Source organism: Heptranchias perlo, chromosome 11, assembly GCF_035084215.1.
Source record: "Heptranchias perlo isolate sHepPer1 chromosome 11, sHepPer1.hap1, whole genome shotgun sequence".
Lineage (NCBI taxonomy): Eukaryota > Metazoa > Chordata > Chondrichthyes > Hexanchiformes > Hexanchidae > Heptranchias > Heptranchias perlo.
This window is the reverse complement of record NC_090335.1, coordinates 51,628,620-51,650,739: the sequence shown is the minus strand read 5'-3', so window position 1 is coordinate 51,650,739 and position 22,120 is coordinate 51,628,620. Positions and strand designations below refer to the sequence as shown.

General features: G+C 40.8%; 1 protein-coding gene across 1 annotated transcript in view; it reads left to right on the top strand.

The window, feature by feature from the left end:
* Positions 1-17,471, top strand: part of gsk3ba (glycogen synthase kinase 3 beta, genome duplicate a) — a 181,835-nt gene extending 164,364 nt beyond the window's left edge. The window contains exons 9-11 of the mRNA XM_067993018.1: positions 1,825-2,011; positions 9,194-9,292; positions 11,982-17,471. Coding sequence (XP_067849119.1) covers positions 1,825-2,011; positions 9,194-9,292; positions 11,982-12,052 — 357 coding nt within the window. The 3' untranslated portion in view covers positions 12,053-17,471. The remainder of the gene's footprint in view (positions 1-1,824; positions 2,012-9,193; positions 9,293-11,981) is intronic.
* Positions 17,472-22,120: the final 4,649 nt, after the last annotated feature.

Here is a 22,120-nt window from a genome sequence, read left to right as displayed (position 1 = left end):
AATAGCACCCCAATGTCTTTTCACCTCACTTGTATGACTATTGATTTATTTGTATATAGAGGTTGACTACAGTCCAGGAATGAGGAAGACCATACCTGTGATCTAATATTTCATCTCTTGTGGGATGGTTGGCCTAGCTATGCTAAAAGGAATCTAAAGTAATTTCTGACAATGAGTTTGCAAATTTTCACTAAATTTAACAACTTCCCTCAAGTGTATGCAAATGAAAGCTAAAGGAGTAGAATTCTTGAATGACTCTTCAGTACAAATTTTTGTAGTATGAAATTGTACATGATGGGGGTGTGGAGAAGAGAGAATGGGTTTTGTGAATCAATGAGTTTTACCGTGCAGTAGTAGAGAAAATTTACAGTACAAGCTGACAGTTATCTTCAGTAAACAGGAGGGTATTGACTACTATCTTTGAAAACATTCGACATGTGCTTTTGCTATGTTGCTTAATGTAAAGTGTACAGAATATTTAGCAAATTTTCAGGTGTTAGTTATAGTTTTTATTTGTGCTTTTGATCATGCCCTGCTCATGGTCCTACATGTTTAAGAAATTAAAGTTTTAGTACTAACTAACTTTGGCAATAATTCTTCAAGCAATAACATACCATTAGTAAAAGATGGTGAATTTGCAGAAACCTGTAGTACCTTTTTAATCTAGCCTTTAGATCTGTGAAAATCAATCTAACATTGGTATCAACATGGATAGCCCATCAAATAAACAGAGAAGTAGATCCCTGATGACTTAGTTGGTAAATGTACTGTCCAGTCTGGAGCTGGATCACAGACCAGAAAGTACAAGATTTGATTTACAGTTTGTGGTGTAAATGATTCTAACTGGGGTGGCAATAGGGATGTCAGAATTGGTCTCAGTGCCCCAAACTAGCATGGGAAAATCATCTGGGTTCCCACTCTTGATTGCCATTCAGTAACCCCTGGATTATGTGCATGTAGAAGCCAGGTGAGATGCCCCAAGGCCTCTTGACACTCAAACAAATAACAGCTAGAGTGTGGCTGGTACTGGTAGAACTGTTGCTCCTATACGAGTTTGTACCTTCAGCAGAGGTGGAGAGAAACCTGGATGAGGTAAAACCCCTAGAAAAGCAATTTGATTATCAAACGTTTGATCAACTGGATCGGACTTTGACTTTAAATCAGGTGATGACTTGCATAATTGTACTGATGGGTTCAGATGTTTGGATGTTTTCCTATTTGTCAAAAAATGTAGTATTTGTCAGAAAAACTAAGTTATGTAACTTTGCTGTAAAATCATCCAATTGGTGCGGGTAACATTTTGGTTGAGTATCTGTTTTCTAATGCTTGAGGACATAGAGCGCCCTTCACGATATCAGGATGCCCAAAAGCACTTCACTTCCATTGAAGTTCTTTTGAAGTGTGGTCGCTGTTATAATGTAGGCAAATGCTCACAGCAAAGTCCTGCAATTGTATTGAGATAAATTACAAGATAATCTGTTTTTGGTAGTGTTAGTTGATGGATAATTGTTGGCCAGGATACAGAGAGAACTTACCTGCTCTTCTAGTTTTATGGGATCTTTTACATCCACTTGAGAAGGCAAACAGGGCCTTGGTTTAACTTCTCATCTGAAAGAAGACACTTCCGACAGTGCAGCGCTCCCTCAGTCCTGCACTGAAGCGTCAACCTAGATTATGTGTTCAAGTCTTTAGAATTGTGCATGAACCAGAGAACTTCAGACTTGAGCGATGGTGCTACCATTGAGCCAAGGCTGGCACCTATATGCATACTTTTTCCAATTACTTATTTTTAAATGATTAAATGCTTTGTTTTTAATTTGGCAGGTCTTCCGACCCCGCACTCCCCCAGAAGCTATTGCGCTGTGTAGCCGGCTGCTCGAATATACACCAACCGCCCGTCTGTCTCCTCTAGAGGCATGTGCACATACATTCTTTGATGAATTACGGGACCCAAATGTCAAGTTACCAAATGGACGTGAGAAACCATTACTGTTCAATTTCACTACTCAAGGTGAGAAAGAGGACTATAACAACAATTGATGGTCAAATCTGAAAATTAGGCCATCTTCTGCAAATTCAGTTCTCTGATCGTACATCAAAATACAGTTACTGCCTGAGAAAGTTCTCATCTGCTACATTCTTGATTAGCATCAACTAGAAAACAAAAGTAGCATGCCTTATTAAAATGCGCTGTCTTCAGTGGAAGCAGCTATCCAGCAATGGTCATCCATTTGCAAGTTGTGGGTAAAACTAATTTTATCACTTGCTTTTGCCTTCTATGAAGTTGTGCCATTTGAGTGGTCTTTTGCACTATGAGCCACTCTGATTTAGATTGCAGGACATCCACGCGTAACTATAGATTAGTGCTAAAGTCAGTGCCTTTGACCATTCTACTGACCTAGAGGCATCCAAGGGAGCACAGGTTGGTACCTACTGTATACTAATAAGTGACTATTTCTTTCCTGGTTTGGCTACCTCCAGGCTTGCATCTATACAAGTTCAGAGTGCTGCTTTCCAAGGTAGTCAAAAAAGCTGGTCCAGGAGGCAAAACCACCACCACCTGCAAAATGAGTTCATTTTTTGAAGTCCAATGGATAGAAAGTGCTGTAGGTATAAAATGTTCCCCAACTCTGCTGTCCTTGAACATCTTTGAGCCTGTGACACAGACCCTTGCTGTAGTGCTTACAGGTATGGCACTATCTCAGTTACAGTATTACTGGCTCCAAAAGAGTATTCTCTGTCCCCATAATCTTGTCTATATTACTCTTAACTAATGCTCCCATTCAACCTTCCTCTTTCCAAGCTCCAAATTTTCCACCCTACATGCTCTTTCTCCCAGCATCTTTGGTTAAAGAGGGCAAAAATTAGCCATAGTTCCCAGTTCCACTTGCTGAATTGCACATTTGGATGCACTGGTGAGGATCGGGTTGATTACCCTGTCGATTAGCCTGCATGTATTCACTGTTGAAGCTCCCATTATAAATAATGACAACGGGTGAAGTACTAGAGGGTGACCGGTGCCTGTGATATCCTGCCCCAGCAAGGAGTCAACACTTGCAGACATAGAACCGTAGATGTTTATATCACAGGAGGAGATCAGTTGGCCTATCGTATCTTTGCCAGCTCTTAGCTAACAGAAACGAATTCCTCTGCCTTGCTGTCTCCGCATAGTTCTGTATCTTCCTCTGCTTCAAATATTTATCCAGTTTTTCTTCAAAAGGTGCAGTGGTTTCTGAGGGAAGAGTGAAAAGTTTAAAGTCAGGCTATAGTTTACTAATTTTAAAATTGAGAGTAGCAGTGAATCTGCGTTAGTTAAAGTCACCTACGACTACAACCATAGCTCAGTGTTCCTCCTCATACTCCTCTGCTGCCTCTGACTCTGCAGACTACTTCATCCTTCTGGAATGGCACTCCTCCACAGTCAACTCCATGGCATTGCTCTTGTCTGATTCTTCTCTTATCTGTTGCACAATAGACATTACACCACCTCCAATGGTTTCCCCTCCTGTACCCATAGGGTCACGCTGGTGTAGCCCAAAGCTCCAGCTTTAGCCCCATACCCCTTCTCCACTTGCACGCTACCACTTGGCAAAGTTATCTGGAAGCTTACGGTCACCTTTCACATGAACGCTGATAACCAGCTATCTCACCACCTCCATTGGCCCATCATTTCCAACAGCCTTTCCAGCTTTAAAACCTGATAAATCAAAACTTCCTTCAGCTAAATGTCAGCAAAACAAAAGCCATCCTCTTCAGCTTCTGAAAACACCTACATGCTTCTGGCCTCTATCATCTACCCCCTTCATTACTGCCACATCAGGCTAAGCGCAAAGGTGCAGATGTTGCTTGACCCTGAGCTCAGCTCTGTGCCATGTCCAATCTGTCCCCAAGACTGTTTTCTGTCACCTCTGCAACATCATCTGCCTCTATTTCTACCTCTTCTCCCTCCCTCCGCCCCCCCACCCCGTCACACTGCTGAAACTTTACTCCACATTTTTATCACCTCATGGCTGGACTTCTCTAACACTCTCCCAGCTGACCTCCTTGCTTCCATGATCCATATACTATAAGTCATCCAGAATGCCACCACTGTGTCTTTAACCAAACTCTGGTCCAAGTCCCCATAATCACTAAACTCCACTGGTTTCTTGTGTCCCAGAGAATTGACGTTTAAGATTCTCGTCTCTTCAAATCCCTCCACAACCCTACCCCTCCCTACCTCCTGATCTTCACCAATACTAGTCTTCTCATACCCTGCTGTATCTACTCCACCATCAGTGGCTACATCTTTCCATCACATTCTGGAACTTCCTACCTCAGCATCTTGACTTGCTATCTCTCTTACCCTCTCTGCTTTCAAAAATTTCCTAAAATTTTGTGCTTTTTCCCTCTTCCCTACCTTCATCTCTTCCTCTCCATCCCAAGCTATCCACCACCTTGAAAAATATCCTCAGACATATCCTTATACATAATGAGCACTATAGAAATGTCAGTCATTGTAATTTGAAGTTTATAAGGTGACTCAGGCTCCCCTGATGGTTGAGCAACTTTATTCACTGTGTAGCTGAGAGTTACAGGCCAGTAAAGTCCTAGGTTCAATCTCTAATGTATACTGAATTTGTTTAGCTGAGCGTGGATGGACAAAAGGGGCACAATGATTACTCTCAACACCCCTGGGTCAGGGAGGGATAATTGGCTATGGTTTGCGATCACTATCTGGTGACCGTTGCAGGAAGTGCCCATGTGTAGAGATGCTCCTCGCAGCTGAATAATCTGACATTCATTGGTAAAATTCATGTAATTATGCTAATTTGGGTGGGGTACTGGAGACTGATGCACCCCTGCAACAAGCCCAGAACTTCATTACCTACTGGGTCAGACATGTATGCTGGTATTCAGTGACATTTTCTCTCACCTAGAGAGTACATTTGATCAATCTCAACGTGTTGTCTTATGACAGGAAAGCAAAACTCTCCCTGGAAGGTTGGAGAGTGGTAATTTATCTATTGGGTTTCCCTGGCTATGATCATTCAAAGACTGGGTAGAAAAAATGAAAATAGAATATAAATTAAGGAAAGATATACTTGCCTTAGAAAGGGTGCAATGAAGGTTCACTAGATTGATTCCTGGGATGAGAGGGTTGTCCTATGAGGAGAGATTGAGTAGAATGGGCCTATATTCTCTGGAGTTTTAAAGAATGAGAGATGATCTCATTGAAATGTATAAAATTCTTAGAGGGCTTGACTGGGTAGATGCTGAGAGGCTTTTTCCCCTGGCGGGAGAGTCTAAAACTAGGGGTCATAATCTCAAGATAAGGGATCGGCCATTTAGGACAGAGATGAGTAAAAATTTCTTCACTCAGAGGGTTGTAAATCTTTGGAATTCTCTACCCCAGAGGGCTGTGGATGCTCAGTCATTGAGTATATTCAAGATTGAGATTGATAGATTTTTGGACACTAAGGGATATGGGGATCGGGCGGGAAAGTGGAGTTGAGGGCAACGATCAGCCATGATCTTATTGAATGGCGGAGCAGGCTCGGGGGCGGTATGGCCTATTCCTGCTCCTATTTCTTATTTGACTGATTGTAAACAATTTTAAAACACCAAGTTATAGTCCAACAATTTTATTTGAAAATCACAAGCTTTCGGAGGCTTCCTCCTTCCTCAGGTGAATGTGGAAATGAAATCCTCGAACCTTTCGCATTTATAAATCACAGAACAATACCTGGTGATTACAGATCATCTTTCCAACTGCCCGTTGCCAAGGCAATCAAAGTGTTCAGACAGAGAGGTGTTACCTACAGGGCCACCGAATATACAAACAACCAAAAAAAAGAGAGGCAGAAACATAGAAACATCCGGAAGGAAGAGAAAGACAGCAAATGACCCGTTATATTAAAAACATGTAACTTTTGTTCGCTGGTGGGGTTACGTGTAGCGTGACATGAACCCAAGATCCCGGTTGAGGCCGTCCTCATGGGTGCGGAACTTGGCTATCAATTTCTGCTCGACGATTTTGCGTTGTCGTATGTCTCGAAGGCCGCCTTGGAGAACGCTGACCCGAAGGTCGGTGGCTGAATGTCCTTGACTGCTGAAGTGTTCCCCGACTGGGAGGGAACCCTCCTGTCTGGCGATTGTTGCGCGGTGTCCGTTCATCCGTTGTCGCAGCGTCTGCATGGTCTCGCCAATGTACCATGCTCTGGGGCATCCTTTCCTGCAATGTATGAGGTAGACAACGTTGGCCGAGTCACAGGAGTATGAACCGTGCACCTGGTGGGTGGTGTCCTCTCGTGTGATGGTGGTATCTGTCGATGATCTGGCATGTCTTGCAGAGGTTACCGTGGCAGGGTTGTGTGGTGTCATGGACGCTGTTCTCCTGAAAGCTGGGTAATTTGCTGCGAACGATGGTCTGTTTGAGGTTGGGTGGCTGTTTAAAGGCGAGTAGTGGAGGTGTGGGGATGGCCATAGCGAGGTGTTCGTCATCATTGATGACATGTTGAAGGCTGCAGAGAACATGGCGTAGTTTCTCCGCTCCGGGGAAGTACTGGACGACGAAGGGTACTCTGTTGGTTGCGTCCCGTGTTAGTCTTCTGAGGAGGTCTATGCGATTTTTCGCTGTGGCCCGTCGGAACTGTCAATCGATGAGTCGAGTGTCATATCCTGTTCTTACTAGGGCGTCTTTCAGCGTCTGTAGGTGTCCATCGCGTTCCTCCTCGTCTGAGCAGACCCTGTGTATTCGCAGGGCCTGTCCATAGGGACAGACTATTGCAAAGAAGCATACCGACAACTGGACAAAGGAGGAGCCATCGTCATACAGAACAGAACGGACTATTGCAAAGAAGCATACCGACAACTGGACAACCAGGAACACTACAGACGGTTACCCGCAGATCCGACCAAAGAACACACCCACCAGCTCAACAAACTGACCTTCAAAGAATCCTACGCGTTCTCATCCCACGTACTCCCCGTGTGGGAGACTTCTACTGCCTCCCAAAGATACAGAAAGCCAACACTCCCGGACGTCCTATCGTATCAGGCAACGGAACCCTGCGTGAGAACCTCTCTGGATACGTCGAGGGCATCCTGAAACCCATCGTACAGGGAACCCCCAGCTTCTGTCGCGACACTACAGACTTCCTACAAAAACTCAGTACCCACGGACCAGTTGAACCAGGAACACTTCTCACCACGATGGACGTCTCGGCACTCTACACCAGTATCCCCCACGATGACTGCATCGCTGCGACAGCATCAATACTCAACACCAACAACAGCCAATCTCCAGACGCCATCCTACAACTCATCCGCTTCATCCTGGATCACAATGTCTTCACCTTCGACAACCAGTTCTTTACCCAAACACACGGAACAGCCATGGGGACCAAATTTGCACCCCAATACGCCAACATTTTCATGCACAAGTTCGAGCAGGACTTCTTCACTGCACAGGACCTCCAACCAACACTATACACCAGATACATCGACAACATTTTCTTTCTATGGACCCACGGTGAGGAATCACTAAAGAGACTACACGATAACATCAACAAGTTCCATCCCACCATCAAGCTCACCATGGACTACTCCTCAATCAGTTTCTTTCTTGGACACACGAATCTCCATCAAAGACGAGCACCTCACTCTACCGCAAGCCCACGGACAACCTCACGATGCTCCATTTTTCCAGCTTCCACCCTAACCACATCAAAGAGGCCGTCCCCTATGGACAGGCCCTGCGAATACACAGGGTCTGCTCAGACGAGGAGGAACGCGATGGACACCTACAGACGCTGAAAGACGCCCTAGTAAGAACGGAATATGACGCTCGACTCATCGATCGACAGTTCCGACGGGCCACAGCGAAACTCGCATCGACCTCCTCAGGAGACTAACACGGGACGCAACCAACAGAGTACCCTTCGTCATCCAGTACTTCCCCGGAGCGGAGAAACTACGCCATGTTCTCCGCAGCCTTCAACATGTCATCAATGACGACGAACACCTCGCTATGGCCATCCCCACACCTCCACTACTCGCCTTTAAACAGCCACCCAACCTCAAACAGACCATCGTTCGCAGCAAATTACCCAGCTTTCAGGAGAACAGCGTCCATGACACCACACAACCCTGCCACGGTAACCTCTGCAAGACATGCCAGATCATCGACACAGATACCACCATCACACGAGAGGACACCACCCACCAGGTGCACAGTTCATACTCCTGTGACTCGGCCAACATTGTCCACCTCATACGTTGCAGGAAAGGATGCCCCAGAGCATGGTACATTGGCGAGACCATGCAGACGCTGCGACAACGGATGAACGGACACTGCGCAACAATCGCCAGACAGGAGGGTTCCCTCCCAGTCGGGGAACACTTCAGCAGTCAAGGACATTCATCCACCGACCTTCGGGTAAGCGTACTCCAAGGCGGCCTTCGAGACACACGACAACGCAAAATCGTCGAGCAGAAATTGATAGCCAAGTTCCGCACCCATGAGGACGGCCTCAACCGGGATCTTGGGTTCATGTCACGCTACACGTAACCCCACCAGCGAACAAAAGTTATCTGTTTTTAATATAACGGGTCATTTGCTGTCTTTCTCTTCCTTCCGGATGTTTCTATGTTTCTGCCTCTCTTTTTTTTGGTTGTTTGTATATTCGGTGGCCCTGTAGGTAACACCTCTCTGTCTGAACACTTTGATTGCCTTGGCAACGGGCAGTTGGAAAGATGATCTGTAATCACCAGGTATTGTTCTGTGATTTATAAATGTGAAAGGTTCGAGGATTTCATTTCCACATTCATCTGAAGAAGGAGGAAGCCTCCGAAAGCTTGTGATTTTCAAATAAAATTGTTGGACTATAACCTGGTGTTGTAAAATTGTTTACAATTGTCAACCCCAGTCCATCACCGGCATCTCCACATCATTATTTGACTGAGGAAGAGAAAAATCTTAACAGGAAAACTTTTACTGGATTTACTTTTCATAGCTTAGAGCTCTGAAACCGCTGCAAATTAAATGAATTGATGTAACTAGTATAGGGAAATTTTCTGGTAGACCTCCAGTATATTGCAGCAGTTGTACAGATTGAAGAATATAATATAAAATTGTTCAACTCTTCAGTGGCCTTCTAGTGGAACTGATCTGGTGAGTAAAATGCCATAGACATTTTACCTTGTTTTGCAGAACTGTCGAGCAACCCAGCACTGGCGTCAATCCTTATTCCTCCTCACGTTCGGAATCAGGCTCCTGCTTCAACTCCAACGAATGCTTCCGCAGTGTCAGGTGAGCCTCATAGTGCACATCATCTCAGAAGGGCAGGAAACATAATCTCAGGCAATCCATTGTGATGTATTGGAATTGTAATCTTAACTACATGATGCAGGAAGCTAAGCGAGTTAGGATGAAGACTGTATGATGCAGCAAAACAGCAGAACTGAGATCTTGGGTGAAGGTAACATAGAAAAGATTAGAATGCAGAAACCAATAAAACCATAGTGTGACCAGATTTTGCTGCAGTTGCATTTTTCACTCTCAAACGATGGTTGATAAACTAGCTATTTCTGTAACTGCGCTGCATCCACACAAGGACCACAGTTGTATAAATATTTGTTTATACGAAGTAAAAGTTATTTAGTAACATAATTCTCACCCACCAATCAGAAGTTCTTAGGAACTAAAAACTCAATAGTAGTTCAGTTTCAATTGCGTTCTGTTCTACATATTTGTAAAGCTCTGTACTGTAAATCTTTTTGTTAACTTGATGGCAAAGATGTGACATTGCACTCACTTTATATTAACACCATACAAGCCATCCAGTGAGATGAGGGGGAACCAATTTATGGTAAAACGTCCATATGCTACAATATTAAAAAATTTTACAGCAAAGATGCAGTTTTGTATATTCATTCTAATAGCTGTTCTTATGCTATGTAGAAAATAAGTCATTGGCATGGGAATACCATATTCATCAGGTTACCACAAGTGAATTGTAGGCCAATTAGTTTATCAACTGAAGTAAAGCTATCAGTGTTTCATACAATGCTTGGAAAAACAGGAGTTAATCAGGGCCAGTTAATGCAGATTTCTAAATGACAGGCTATACTTAAGAAACCTTGTCTAAGAATTATATCATTCCTGGAAGAAATGACAGGATAGATAAAATAAAAGCACTGGATGTAGTTTATATGGATTTTCAAAAAGCATTTAATAAGCTATCACATAAAAGCTTAATGGCAAGGATAAAGGTACATGGAATTGGGGGAATAATTTTCCCTTTTATACGATAAAGAGCAATAAGATATTTGGTTTTGTATCTGTATATTTTACTATATACATAAATGATATGGATTTAGAAATCAAATGAACAATATTAAAATTTGCTGATGACATCAAATTATGGTGAGGATTGTGAAAGACAGCAAAAGATCATAGGCTGTCAGGATGGGCAGACAGGTAGCCAGATGCAGTTCAATGTAGAATAATGTGAATTAATTGTGGAAATATTAGCAAAATAACATGCATTAAATAAAGCAGACGGACCTTGATGTGCAAGTCATTAAAGATGGCACAACAAGTTGATAAATCCATTATATTAAAAAAAAGCCAAACAGAATTCTTGAATTTATATTGGAAGACAAAAGCAAGGAGATAATGTTGAACTTGTACCACATCTTGGGCTGCTATTGAAGTATTGTGTACTGCTTTGGGCACCGTTATAGGAACAATTATAAAAGCAATGGATGAGGCTCAACATAGATTTATAATGTTACCAGGGATGAGGCTTTTTTCCAGAGTTGAGAAGCTTAATGGATGAATTGACAACAGGTCTTCAAAATAATGTTTCCACTGGTATAAAAGACAGAATCAAGAGGGCACAAATTTAAGATAATCGCAAGAAGAATTAAAGGGGTGGTTAGAATGTGAAATTCTCTGCTACAAACTGTTGAAAGGGAAATAGTTGCTTGAAGAGGAGTATTCAAGGGTTTGGGGTGTGAGCAGGAGAATGGAATTCGATTAGTCAGCTCACTAGGATAAAAACACAGGTAGAGACTTGATAGCCAAATGTCCTTTTTTCTGTACTGGTAATATTTTATGATTCATAAATGAAGGTCTTCATCGGTGAGCTCCAGTATTTAGCAGTTCAATATACTATGTCAAGATTTTTAAAAATATTATGTGAAAAATATTCATGGAGTTTATGCAGTGTGGCTTTCAAGTGTTTTGCAGCTGTGAAGAAAAGTTATGTGGAAGGGTTGGCTAAAAGTTAGGACTATCACTACCACATAGATAAGATGGTGAAAGAGTTGATTTTTTTTCTTAGCTTCAGGACTCAATAGTACATATAACTTTACAAATGTAGACTCAAAATTCCATGCTTGCCAACTGCTGAGACATTTTGGGACGGCCCATTTTTGTCCAGCATTGTTCTTAGTCCAGGAAAATGTGCAATTAAGTTCTTCCTTTTTAAAAAATGCTTCTCTCCAACTTGCTGACACTATAGTATTTTGTTGCTTTAGCAATTACTTTCCTCTGCTCAGCAGATGTGAGCAGTCCAGACTTTTAGTCATTAGATATTTGCTCAAGTTTCAAAACACTCGCTGATAGTTTCCCAATTTCACTTAGAATTGAGAATTCATTTTGAATCGGCCCTTCTAAATTTTTGATAAAATTTGTCAAAATTAATAGCATATGAACAAGTCCTGCAATCAGAATTCAGATAGCTGCTGAGGGAGGCTGGAAATAGATTTGGTTGTGAAATTGTTCTTATGGCTACTTTTTAAAAAAAAAAAATTCTATAGGGTTTAATGGCTACGCATGCTATGAAAGTATTGTAAGGAGTTCCTGTATTGAAATTTGCAATTTCAATTTACAATAGTATTTTTAAATCAAAGTGGAGTTTAGATAGCATTTCAAAAACAAGTCACCTATTTTCTTGTATGTAATTTAAAATGTTTTTTCCCTTCTCTCCCAGATACCAATGCTGCTGTGGACCGTGGACAGTCTACCAATGCAGCTTCAGCCTCTGCATCCAACTCAACCTGAGGATGGGATAGCCCTGGCTCAAATTTCCAGTCAGCTGCAAAAATGCTGGTCAACTATGAAAAAATGTCATTAGTGTTCATTTTATTTAATCTTGTTTCAAAAAAAAAACACACAAAATAAATACAAACCGATCATTTACTCACTGAAGAGGGATTGAAAAGGAATGTGGAGCAATGTTAAACTCCTCCCTCGACAATCTTTTATTGAAGTCTGCCATAGTGTTCAAATCTCCCCCACCCAATCCAAAAACAAGAAAGGCTGAGGTGTGTTTCACTCTGGTGTAGTGTAGGGTTCGGATTTGGCAAGAAGCATTGCCATCAGGTTCCTTTTTAAGAATCTGAGCAAGAAGGTGGTAGTATTTAGTTAAAGGTATTAGGTTTTATCAATACTGGACCTGTGCCAGCAACATATGGACAAGGGTACAGATCCACTGAAGCAACCACTGCAAGAATGACCAGAGACTCCACAGTCACCATATTTCCCTGTGTTTCGGTGAAGTTTGATATTTTCAGTACTTTTTTTTTGTCACTTGGTTATTTGACTGTTCAGGGCTAAAGATTTTTTTTATGGTCCAATGCACTCTGTACTGGTCCCATTTATTTAAAGCAAAACACTGCAAAAACAGTGTAGTGCATACACCCAAGTTATGTATACTTAATAAATCCGCAGGTCCCAGTAGATTTCTGAGCTACACCAACTAAAATACAGTCTTGAGTTCTCGAAGGAGTGTAAAAATGATCCCACTGATTTCAGACTTTCCTCTCTTCTCTTCCATCAACCCCCTCCCCCCCCCCCCCCTCGTTTTAAATTTTTTTGTTTTGTACATAAGTAAAATATGTGGACCTGGGAACTGATGAGAGCAACAAACATTCAGGGCAAATTTTGTTAATTGTAGGAGAGCTTTTAAAGCCATATAGTTTCAATTCTGTACTATAGGTGCGGCTACAATGTAACAATAAGGAATTAGCGCTGTATAGTATATAGTTTGGAGTGCCTTTGCTTCCAGTGTTTGAATTTTTTTTTAATTGATGTCCCTCACTGAAGTATATTTGCTGTTTCTTTCATATTTAACCCTTTATGTACCTTTTTTTTAAGTTGACATCTGTCCTATAGAGAATTTTAATTTTTATTGGTTATATCAAATTCACACTGCAGTTGGGGAAAAAAAAGTTGTACAGAATTGTTGAACACTTCAAAAGTTGCATATTTCATTATTTAAAATGTTTGGGCTCTCAGCAGGTTATGACAATTTGAGATTTGAAGCTGGAATATTCTACAGAAAATAATTGTTTTCACTCGATTTGGCAGAGTTAATTTGAAAGAAATCTACAATATAAATTTTAGTACATTATATACACGTATAACCAGCTATTTGAACTCTGATGTGCTTTGCCAACTCTGTTTTACTCTCCAAAAATTTACTGTAGGATCTGAAACTAGGAATGAAATTAAACCTGGCAGAGTTACTACTAGTGCTGCATGAACCGATGACTTTAAATTTTTAATGTACAAATTATATAATTATTTGACATTTTATAATGCAAATCTTGATTTTAATTACTTTTGTTTTACCAAATGCTTTTATCTTGTGTGCACCGAGTTAACACTGGAGCGTCCCATTATATGACTTCCTTTCTGAACTACAGCTTTAATTTGGTCAAATGTTCTGAAGTTTCAAGTGGATTTGTACTAAGGATGAGAGAACTGTTAGGATTTGATTGGTGCCTTTAAAGGGGCAAGTTCATACTGTCCATTGAACTTTTGTCCCTTTTTTCCTTTCTGTTTTTGTAACAGACTTAGCACTATTTTTGCTAAAATACCACACTGGTGATATTTTTGTCATTTTTCACATCCACGTAAGCTAGATATATAAAATGATATATAGTGAGGAAATGCCACTAAATATAGCAGTGGGGAAGAGGGCATTGCACAAAAATGGAGTAAAGGGCGTCTAATCTGAATGGTTTGCTCATCCTTAATGCACCTCAGGCTGCAGTATATACTCATTACAAACAAGATGATATGGACTGGCTTCTGCAGTGTACCAGGAGTGAGTGAATTTCCAAGTAAAATTGAATCAGACTGCATATGCAGTGATTCCTGTAATGGGATGTACACTATCCACTTTGTCATTGTCTTTATCTTCTGGAAGTTGGATAGCATGTCCTAATAAGGATTCAACCTAACAGTGTTTCATGCATTTTCTGGCAATTCAATAACACAGGCTGATGAACTTCAGTCCACTTCATTTTTTGAGATCCTGTATTACCATAACGAGGAAGTAATTTTTTCATCATTCGTTTAAAGTGACACAGTGCCATTGAAAACAGTGGGAGAATGAAAAGTTTTGAAATTGATTGCAAAATCTTATTTTTTGTATTATTTTTTAAAAACCTTCTTTCAAATTGTTCTTACCTTTTTTCGGCTCTTCCTGGACTGCATATAGTATCGTTTTGACCAGCTCCGAGACCCCTGCTGCTGCTCTGAGGCAGCCACTGGCCTCAGCTACCATTTCTTTGATGAGGAAACAGATTTATTCAGAATTTGCCTATTCTTGTGAGGTGCTCTCCTTTCACTTTTGAGGGCTTATGTTCGAGGGTCTGATCAAGTGAACACATTTTTTTGAGTCTCCAAGTTCAAGATAAATGTTCCAGTATAAGGGAAAATCAGGAAGAGGTGGCTTAAGAGTTCTTGTATGTTTAAAAAAAAATCTCATCCAATAGGAAGCACTTTTCCAAGTTATGGCCTGCTCTTAAACATTCTACCAATTTGAACTATAGAACCTCTGGTTTGGGGGGGGGGGGGGGGGGGGTAGAGGAGAGAAGGGTCTTGGACATAATAGATGTTAAATCAGACTAGTCCAAAATGAGCAGCAATTTGCATTGTTATGCTGATTCTTGCCAGTAGATGTTGCTGGGTACTGCAGTAGAAAAATGCTGAGCAGACCTGGATCTTGACATTGCATCCTAGACCGGCAGGTGTACACATGCAATTTCAACCTCTGTGAACAAGTTAAGGGAGTCCAGAATTGTAAGAGAACCATCTGGGATTAGTTTGTACAGTTTTTTGGGATACACCATTCTTTACTAGTGAGCATCACAAAAATATTTTTATTACAATATGGAAATTAATGTTCAAACAGGTATTACGTACTTTAGGCTTTTATTTTTTAGTGTACACGATAAATATTCCTCATCTTTTTGTGTTTTATTGTTACAAAAAAGGCTTATTCACTACAAAACTGAACATCTTTGCCACTGCAGCCCCCTGGTCCCAAGAAGACTCTAGAGGGGAATGTTCAAAATGTGGGCTGCAGAGAATAACAATGGCAGCAGGTAGTGAATGAGTTGATCAGAAATCTGAACAGATATTTTGGTTGGGATGGTCTTTATTGCACCATTAGTATAAATATCCAAAATACTGAATCTTACTATGCTTCATATTCCTAGAGAGGAAAGGACAAGCAGATACAATACTTTAGTCAGTCTGCTCAGACTGTGATTCAGAAATGTAGCTATTGATTAAGCAGTAAATCAAAGAGCCATCCACTAGCATGTTGCTAGCCAGCTAGAATTAAATTCAAGCCCAACCTATTTGTACTGCAAGGGCTGCAATGAAGTTTCAGTGCTTTAATTTGTTTTCTAATGAAAGTGCTATTTGGTGCCATTCCTCTTCCAGTTCCCTGGTCCTGAGAAGATCCACATAGTGTCATTATACCAGGAGTGCAAAGTAGGTGTGAGCTGTAGCAAGTGACCTCACAGTGGCAGGGTATGGTGAAAGTAGTAAAACTTTGATCTGAAATTCTCCTGGTTTGAGCTTTATGTGTTGGGGGGGGGGGGGGGTCTCCCATTGCTGCCTGCCCATTTTTGATTTCCAGAATTGAAAGGAATGGTTAGAATTTTGCTGTAAAGACCAACCAAATCTTTGAAACTGTCAATGGGGATATGTTGAAGACCTTGCCTATATCCTTGTTTTTATGTTGCAATTTGCAATTGGTACACAAAGGGTTAAACGTGGTAATTTACTTGTGTGACTACCTGCTTGCCTGTATAATCCGCATTAGAGATGTTTTGCTATGCTTCACACAGCCTGTATACAAAAGCGTGACCACCTCTCTGTCAACAAGGACTGTGGATAATATACAACCATTGCATCACTTGTGAACTGTCTTGGTTTAAAAAAAACAAAAAACAAAAAAAGACCTGTTTAACATTATTACTTGAATGCTTCTGTTTGTGACTGAATTTTTATTTCATTTTAATATAAATTTTTGTGAAGTATGCTTGATGTTTATCCCTGTAAATACAATTCGTTCTGTGTGACTCGGTTCCGAATAGATACTGGTACTGTAATTTGCATTAAATAAAAAGTAGGATAGGCCACAAACAATTCCTAGTCCCTTCCTGTCTAATTTTGTAAGTCTTCCTTTTTAATGTGCAGTTGATTTTGATCAAGTATAAGTGGTTAACCCTTTCAGAGGGATAAACCTATAATGTAGATTTGCAATGTAGTCTGCCTTTTTGTGTATTTAATAAAATGTCTTAACTGTAGCATTTTATGAACTAAATACATGTGAAAAAGATAGTTTAATCACTAGTAAAGAACTACTGTGATAGCAAAATTATCAAAATATCATATTTCAATATAAATATGCCCATTTTATGGATATTAAACGCTCAGCCCAGCCACTTGAGCCTCTTTTTAAAGAGACTGTAAGCTTAGAGAGGTTAAAATAGAATCCTGCTTTAGTAATCAGTTTGGTCAGTAGTCCAAATGCTCACTATAACTGATCAATGTATCAGAAGGCAGCAGAACCAACTGTGCATCACTGATTCCATGATCCACGACATGTATGACACTGCTGAGCTCACTGCTCAACACTCACCAGCACTTCAATATTCCAATGTAAAGTATTCCTTTGCCCTCTTTGCAACACCCCAAAAAAATGAACCAATCTTAAAGTAGCCCTAATGTTGAATACAAATTAAAAACTTAGATTTCTCTTAAATCTCAAAAATGAATATCTTTAATTTTGTTTTAAAAATCGGTTTGCTGGAAATAATATGCATCTAAAACACCGATCAGTAATTTCGGTGATAAAATATTATAAAGCACCCCTGACAAATACCAAGACGTCAGTTGCATTTTCTTCAGAAGTATTCAAGATTAACCACTTTGCAATGCAATCACTGTGAATTCAATCACTTTACTCAATTTTAATTTACACTGTGCATTCAGACGGAGCTGTGATTACTTGCATCTGACTGGTTAAACAATGTGAAGCTGAACTGCAAAATATATGGTTGTATATGAATACATACACGTGAGCTACCAGAGAAAATAATAGAAATTGCTGCTGTTCTTGTTTCCTCAGTGTTACTTGGCTTAAAACAATAAAATTATACCTAAATTGAAATAATGGTCTGAAAAATACCAGTTCAAGTGTCATGTAAACCTAATATAACACATTTTTGTTTTGTGCATGAATACTAAAAGCTTGGAATCAAAGCTGTTGAATCTGGTAAGAAAGTCTGTTAAAATTTTGATTTATGGGGTTTTTAAAAACAAACCTGTGAAGTAGGTTCTGATGCTAACAGCAAAAGTCAGAAGAATAGACCAACTTTTTTTAAACCAATAGAAGCTTTAATAATGCTGAAGACTTTATGCAAAAGGTAACTTTAGATGTAGTAATTATTTGAATTACAATATACTCCACATGGTTTAGATAACGCTACTATGAAAATTTGTGGGAGACTTTCCTTTCTAATAGGGATTTTTAGCCACACCCTATATGACTCCCTTATACCATCTTATAAGATTATGCCCTTCATGTGTTTGTTACTTTAATAAAATGTATTTTAGCAGGTCTAGTGTTAAAACTGTAAAGATTCTTAGATTTTCTTTCAAGAGCTATAGGAAAGCAACACTTACTGGAATGTAATCTGAAGCTTATCTAACCAATGTATTAAAAAGTTAAATGCATAAATAGACATTATATAATGAGGAATATAAAATTGTTTAAACAAATTGTGCGCATAAATATTGATATTGTACACAATACCAAATGAGGCTAATTGTCAAAAATTGCACCTAAAAATGAATGTCCTCTTTATTCTACTCTATTATAGAATATAGAATATGTAATATAGATAGTCATGTGGGCAGATGGAAGGTCACTGGCATCCAGGGCAGAGTTCACAACTGCTTACCACTCTTACCTTTTTTTTGTTGGCTGCAATTCCAAGTGACGACTTGCTATAGGGGCATTGAACGGTACGCATAGAATGGTGAGAAGCCGCTATATGTGCACAGTGAGTTCCTGGTTTCAGTCTGTGAGAATCAGCTAAATGGAGGCCAAGCACTCGGGTGAGTCCTTATTCACTGGAGGAAGCTAAAGCCCATCGTCTTGGGTGGAGAATGTATGACCGGGCAATAAACAAGAAAAGTAAATGCTCAGCTTATGCTTCCCAAATAGTTAGGTCATGGCAATAACCCAGAATTGGTTAATCCACTGCCACCACCACAACTTGCATTTATATCATGCCTTTAACATTAAAAAGAAATCCCAAAGAGCGTCACAAGGAAAAATAAAACTGATGCCGAGCTGTGATGGAAGTTAGGAGAGGTGACTGTATGGCTGGTTATAGATAGGTTTTAAGAAGGCTTTAAGTGCAGAAAGAAGGGGGATTTATGGAAGGAATGCTGCAAAGTGGGGCTGAGACTACTAAAGGTTCTGCCACCACTAATGAGGCAGAAAAAGGTGTGATGCTCACAAGGCCAGAATCAGACAACTGAAGAGTGTGTGTGGGGGGGGGGGGGGGGGAGATTTGAGACCGGAGAAGCTTGCAACGGTAGGGTGATGTGAGGCTGTGTAGATCAGTGTGGATGGGTGATAGGCTAGCAGGACAGGATACAGATGGATTAGTTTTGAATGAATTAGCGCTTATGGAGAAAGATGGGGAAACAGTCTAGAGGTGACCAAAGCAGTGGGGTGATGTGGAGTGAAGTAGGCAAAGTTGTGGAGGTGGGTGTGTGCAGTCTTGTGCTGGATAAGGTGGGGTCCATGGGTCGAACAGGATGCCAAGATTTTGCATTGCCTGATTCAGCCAGAGCGTGTGGCCAGAAGAGGGATGGGAAAGTGACAAAGCAGTGGAAGTTATTATGGGAGCTGAAAATGATGGCTTTAGTCTTTCTGATGTTTGGGAATTCAAATCTCATCATTCCAAGTTATGAAATTGAATTCAACAAATCTGGTAATCTTTGGGCTAGTACCAGAAAATGACCATGAAAACTGGCAGATTGTCATAAAGCCCAGCTGGTTTAATAATGTCCCTCAGGGAAGAAATGTCCTTCATGTCATCCCCAGTCTGGCCCACACTGTGTAGTTGGCTCTTAAGGGCAACTAGGGATAGACACATACTGTTTTGCCAGTGTTATCCATATCTCAAGAAATAGTAAATAAAGTTGGAACCAGTTTGTCATTCACAGCTTACAGTCAGGCAGGCTGACAGCAAAGAGGTGGTCAAGAAAATGACAGGGAGGTAGGGTGGATATTTTAGTCATACCTATTGAAATTGACCCTGTTTCTGCAAAGATGTCACAAAGGGGCAGCATGTATATGAGGAAGGAGACAAGGACAGATCCTTGAGGAACTCCAGGGGGGAGACTGCAGGGGCACAAAAAGAAACTATTACTGTACTGGCTGTGTTGTGACAGGTAGAAGTGGAACTAGGCAAGGGTGGTCCTTTGGAGCTGGGCAACAGAGGACAGGCAGTGGAGGAGAGTGATGTCCTCAAACACTGCAGAAAGGAAGGAGGAATAACATAACCATGGGCTTAATCACAGCGTTTGTCTTTGTCAATGCCCTGAGCAGGTCGGAAACTAGACTGAAGAGTTGGGTTGGATAAGATGCCTTCATGATGGAGGTTCTGCAATGGGGGATTAACAGTGCCTGAGCAATGGGAGCCATCAAGAATGTTAGCAAGCATGAGGTCAGGCAAGGTACTTGAGTGGGCAGGGGATCAAGGGAGCTAGTGATAGGTCTCACAGAAGAGATGAGTTTGGAGAGGGTGGGTGGAAGAGAGGGGAGAAAACCAGAGTGATGGGAGTAAGGTATGAAGGGGGACAGGGAGGGAGAACAGAGTGGCAGCTGAGGCAACTAGGCACAATGTTGGTGTCGGGGGTGGGAGAAACTAATTTGAGAAGACATTAATTTGAGAAGACTGTTCATCATGGAGAAAAGGAGTTGTGGGTTGTCAATGTCCTTCAGGGTAAGCTCAGAATAATGGGAGAATTTGGCCACGGGGTCATGGCTGGAAGAGAAGAAAGTGCACTGAGCAGTGTTGAACCTGGAAGTGACTGGAAAAAGAAAAGTGGAAGGTGGCCTCTGGTCTGGAGAAATACCAATAATGCACCCTTGCATGGAAAGAAGACGACTTTAAATTATGTGGCCCAACAGCAGAAAACCAGGCATAGTAAGATTCTTAGGGTAGGGTCTTAGTATGAGGTGGTAACCAGCCCAGTATCTTGAGGACTTGCCTTAAAGGGGAAGCTGAACTTTTATCCAAAACAAGATCCAGTCTCCATTCTGTAATACTCAATCAGCTCCCATTTTGACTGTTAAATTTAAATTCAAATTATCAATAATGTAGTTATCCACCCCTCCCCAAGATCATAGTACAACCACTTTTGCATAGAGAACGTATGAAACGCTAGAAACATCAGTGATGAGACTAGGCTTGCTGTCTCAATAGTATAAGCAGAGCATGCCCCTGCTTTTGAGATTGTACATTTGCTCTTTCTAATAAAATGACAGGTTGAGTCTCTGGTGTGGTAAATTACAGATTTCTCAGTTATGAAGCTGTACAGATTACTGTGACTTTTTTTTAATATAATCTCCCCACGATCAGTGAGGATGCCATCTTGAGGAAGGTGGTGTGTCTTGAAGTGGTGCACTGGGCACCCATACAAAATAGTTAATTTTAATTCAAGGTAAATATAACCATGTTGTCTTCCCTATTTGGTGAAAATCAAGATCACTTCATTCTATTAAAAATAAATCATGCATGGATTGAGATGGGTAACAATGACTTTGTTTCCTATACCTACATCCTCTCTTGGTGAAATGAATCATAGTTGTCTAGCAGAGTAACCAACAGGGGATGGAAGTATTGTAAAGATCACCACGTGGGTTTAAAATTCCAGCTGAGTGTTTAGTAAGAAAAAATTTGTACTGCGTTTGGTTTTGTTGATGAATGAGTTGGCAGTGGTAGAGACGGCTTCCACTCTACATAACACACCACGTATGTGAAATCACACTTTTTATTAAGAGAAGAGCAGATCTATCTCTGAAGGGTATTTAACCTTGCATTCAAGTTCAAAACGGACCTCCAACTTGGTATTAACTTCAGCTAAGTTGAAAAACACTGAGCCTGGTATTCGTGTGGACCAAGTCACAATGTCATAGGAATAGTTATCAGTCTAAAGCCTGTACTCTGTGGACCCAATCTGGAAGAAGTAGCTATAAATCATTCTAGGTAATGGGATGTCCAGGATCTCTTGAAATAAAAACTGTCATTTTCCATTATTCCCCTGTAGTCCATTGCCATGTGGTGGTAGTAACCTTTGTGAGGCTGAAATTCCTGACCATGTAATCTCATGAGACAGTTAATCTCATTATGAAGACCTTTTGAGGCAGCATCAGTGCAGATTATGAAGTCTTATTCATTTGTAAAATAAACTCTGGGGATAATAAAATAAGACTTGCTCAATTTAGTTTCATTAGATATATTATCTTTTTCAAGTAGGAGCTAAACAGGTTCTTGTCAACAAATGCAATTCGGGTTATTAGAAATGCACCAAGGGAGTAAAAACAGAGAATGGTGGCAGCACTCAGCAGATCAGGCAGCATCTGTGGAGAGAGAGGTAGATAGTTAACTTTTCAGGTTGGTGACCTTTCATCAGACCCAGCATTATCCCCCCACAGATACTACCTGACCCGCTGAATATTTCCAGCATTTTCTGTTTTTATTTCAGATTTCCGGCACCTGCAATATTTTGCTTCTTGTA